The 2,572-nt window shown below is 41.6% G+C and overlaps 1 protein-coding gene across 1 annotated transcript; it reads left to right on the forward strand.

Moving 5' to 3' along the window:
• Positions 1-312: 312 nt before the first annotated feature.
• Pmar_PMAR015401 (conserved hypothetical protein) lies at positions 313-953 on the forward strand (the record flags this gene model as incomplete). The annotated part of the gene is made up of 1 exon (XM_002780664.1): positions 313-953. A coding segment is annotated over one exon (641 nt), but the record flags the coding sequence as incomplete, so codon positions are not given.
• Between the last annotated feature and the right edge of the window lie 1,619 nt (positions 954-2,572).

A 2,572-nucleotide genomic window follows, 5' to 3' on the forward strand; every position in this document is an offset into this window, starting at 1 on the left:
AAGATGATATAATGATATTTGTGAATCAGGTAGTAAGAAAATTTGGGTATGATTTTTGGTGAGAATTTTTGCGGAATTTTTTTTGTGTTTTTTTCGTATTGGGGAAGAAAACTGGATTAAAACTAAATCAAAAGCAGTGGATTTTTTGAATTTTTTGGGGATTTTTTTTCCAAGTTTTTTGAACTTTTCGCAATTTCGCCAAATTAAGGATTTTTTTGAGTTATTTTCTTAAATTTGGGCAGTACATTTAAAAGATAATGTGATGGTTGCATAAAAAATCTTGACGAAAAGCATCGCTGCAATTCGACTCAGATTGGGGAGATCGTACATGGTATAGTTGATGATTTTCACGGAGTTGCGAATAGAAATTTAGGAGAAGCATTTCTCATGGTTTGGCGGCTACCGAGCTCTGAAGTGGAAGAAATGGATGCGGAAATTGCGAAAAAACGGCAAAAATTAGCCGATATGTCAGTGATGGCTTTCGTGAAAATTTTGGTAGCGATAAATAAATCACCAGTATTGGGAGAATATCGGAATCATCCGGGACTATTCGGAAGGCTGGGAGATGCGTATAAGGTTAGTATGGGTTTTGGCTTGCATGTTGGATGGGCGATCGAAGGCGCGATTGGTTCAAAGTTTAAAATTGACGCGAGTTATTTATCACCTAATGTGAATATGGCTAGCAGATTGGCAGCAGCGACAAAACAGTACGGGACGAATATTTTATGTTCAGAGGCTCTGATTAGAAATATGTGTTCGGAAAATATGAGGAAATATGGCAGAGTAATTGATAATGTTATGGTGAAGGGTTCGAAAGTCCCGGTGAGGCTGTACACCGTTGATATTGATGTTCAATCATTGGAGGTGGCTGATCTTGAAAAAATGGATATCAACTTGAGAAATGCCATCTCGCGATCTAGCAGTCTCGCGAGAAGCAATTTGGGTGACTTCACGTTGGGAAGATTTGGTTCGTTTGTAAGTAGTAATGGCAGTTTGGTAGATTATAATGTGAGGATTATGGATATTATGAAAAGAAAGAAAACAAGAAGTGCCACTCGAAAAAGGACTGGGAGTATTTCGGGGGCATTTGCAACGCCGTCATTTTTTGGGATTAATAACAGACTAATAAAAAAGTCGAAATTGCGACAAATACGAGAAACAAGGAAAGCGAAAAAATGGGATGAAAATTTTGTTGTTGCAAATTTATGGGAAGAAGACGAAGACCTAATTTTGGTCCGAAAAATTTTCACGGAAGAATTTCTGACGAAATTTGGTAAAGCGTATAAAAATTACGAAGCCGGGGAGTGGGAAAAAGCGGCAAAGATTTTAAATGAGACTAAAGAGGCTCTTGGTTATGAGGATGGGCCGAGCATGGTTCTCCTGAAATTTATACAGTCTTATGGGTGTACTCCGCCGAGGAGTTGGAAGGGTTATCGTGCTTTAACTGAGAAATGATGTTGTTCATGATTATCATTATTACTATGGTTGTCGTTGTTGTTATGATGTTGTTGAATATGTGATTGTTGAGTTCATACTAGTGGTGTATGTGTGAGTTTATAGTCCAACACGGCTTAGTTAGGCTCGCATCGCTGCACATCAACTCTCGAGTGATCAGTTTTAGCCGTTTAAATTGCGTCTACTTTCAACATGCCAATGGAGTTTCACCCGTTTTACGCGAAGTGGCGTAATACTCCACGTGAAAAACGTGATATTCGCGATGTGAAGTGAATTGAAAACACTTCGCGAATTACACCAGACAAATGACCACATTTCACGTAAAACATTTCCGGCATTTCGCGACAAACGCGAAAAACTCCGAGTAATCGGCGTTTTACACGGGAAAAGACGCGAAAAACCTCCCATCTCGCAGTAAAATCCATTATAAGTCCTCTTCATGCCACTGCCAGCTGTCCACCCACACTTCACTCTATGGAGTCACCTTACTGGCGGGATCCGTCTTACTACTGGCACTTACACGTTGGGGCCTCGTGGGATGATCATCATGATGATCATCATCATCCCGTCAACAGCCATATGTAGCAACCAGCCTTACGGACCCCTCTGTGAGGGATTGTGGGCGAGAGCTGAACGGGGTACGAAACGGGGACCTCTCGAAGAATAGCTTGGTAGCATAACCTACTTAACTAATCATCCTAATACGATACTTTCATGTGTCAATCTGCCCCACGTCCCCGGATTTTTTTCACCCGTCAGTGCGGGGATACCTATTGGATATCCTTGTCGATGCGGGTATACCTATTGGATATCCTTGTCGATGCAGGGATATCCAAATACTCGTTCATTTTCCATGATTGGTTCGGGATTATCAACAAGGATAGAGCTCCATGATCCCCCGTAGGAGCTTTTCATAAGTTACCATGCCGATAACCAATCTCCTCACTGCCAACCTACCCTCCTTGGGAGAAGATCTACAGTTGACTCATGTGAACCAAGACATACAACGTCGCCATGTCGCTGCCCTAGCGGCATGGAAGGCGGAGAGTTACAAGACGCAGTAAGCATTATGGAACCCCATTTCATAGTATGCGTGTGTTGTTAGTTGGTCGGAGTT

Source organism: Perkinsus marinus (assembly GCF_000006405.1).
Source record: "Perkinsus marinus ATCC 50983 genomic scaffold scf_1104296944230, whole genome shotgun sequence".
In the NCBI taxonomy this organism is placed as follows: domain Eukaryota; phylum Perkinsozoa; order Perkinsida; family Perkinsidae; genus Perkinsus; species Perkinsus marinus.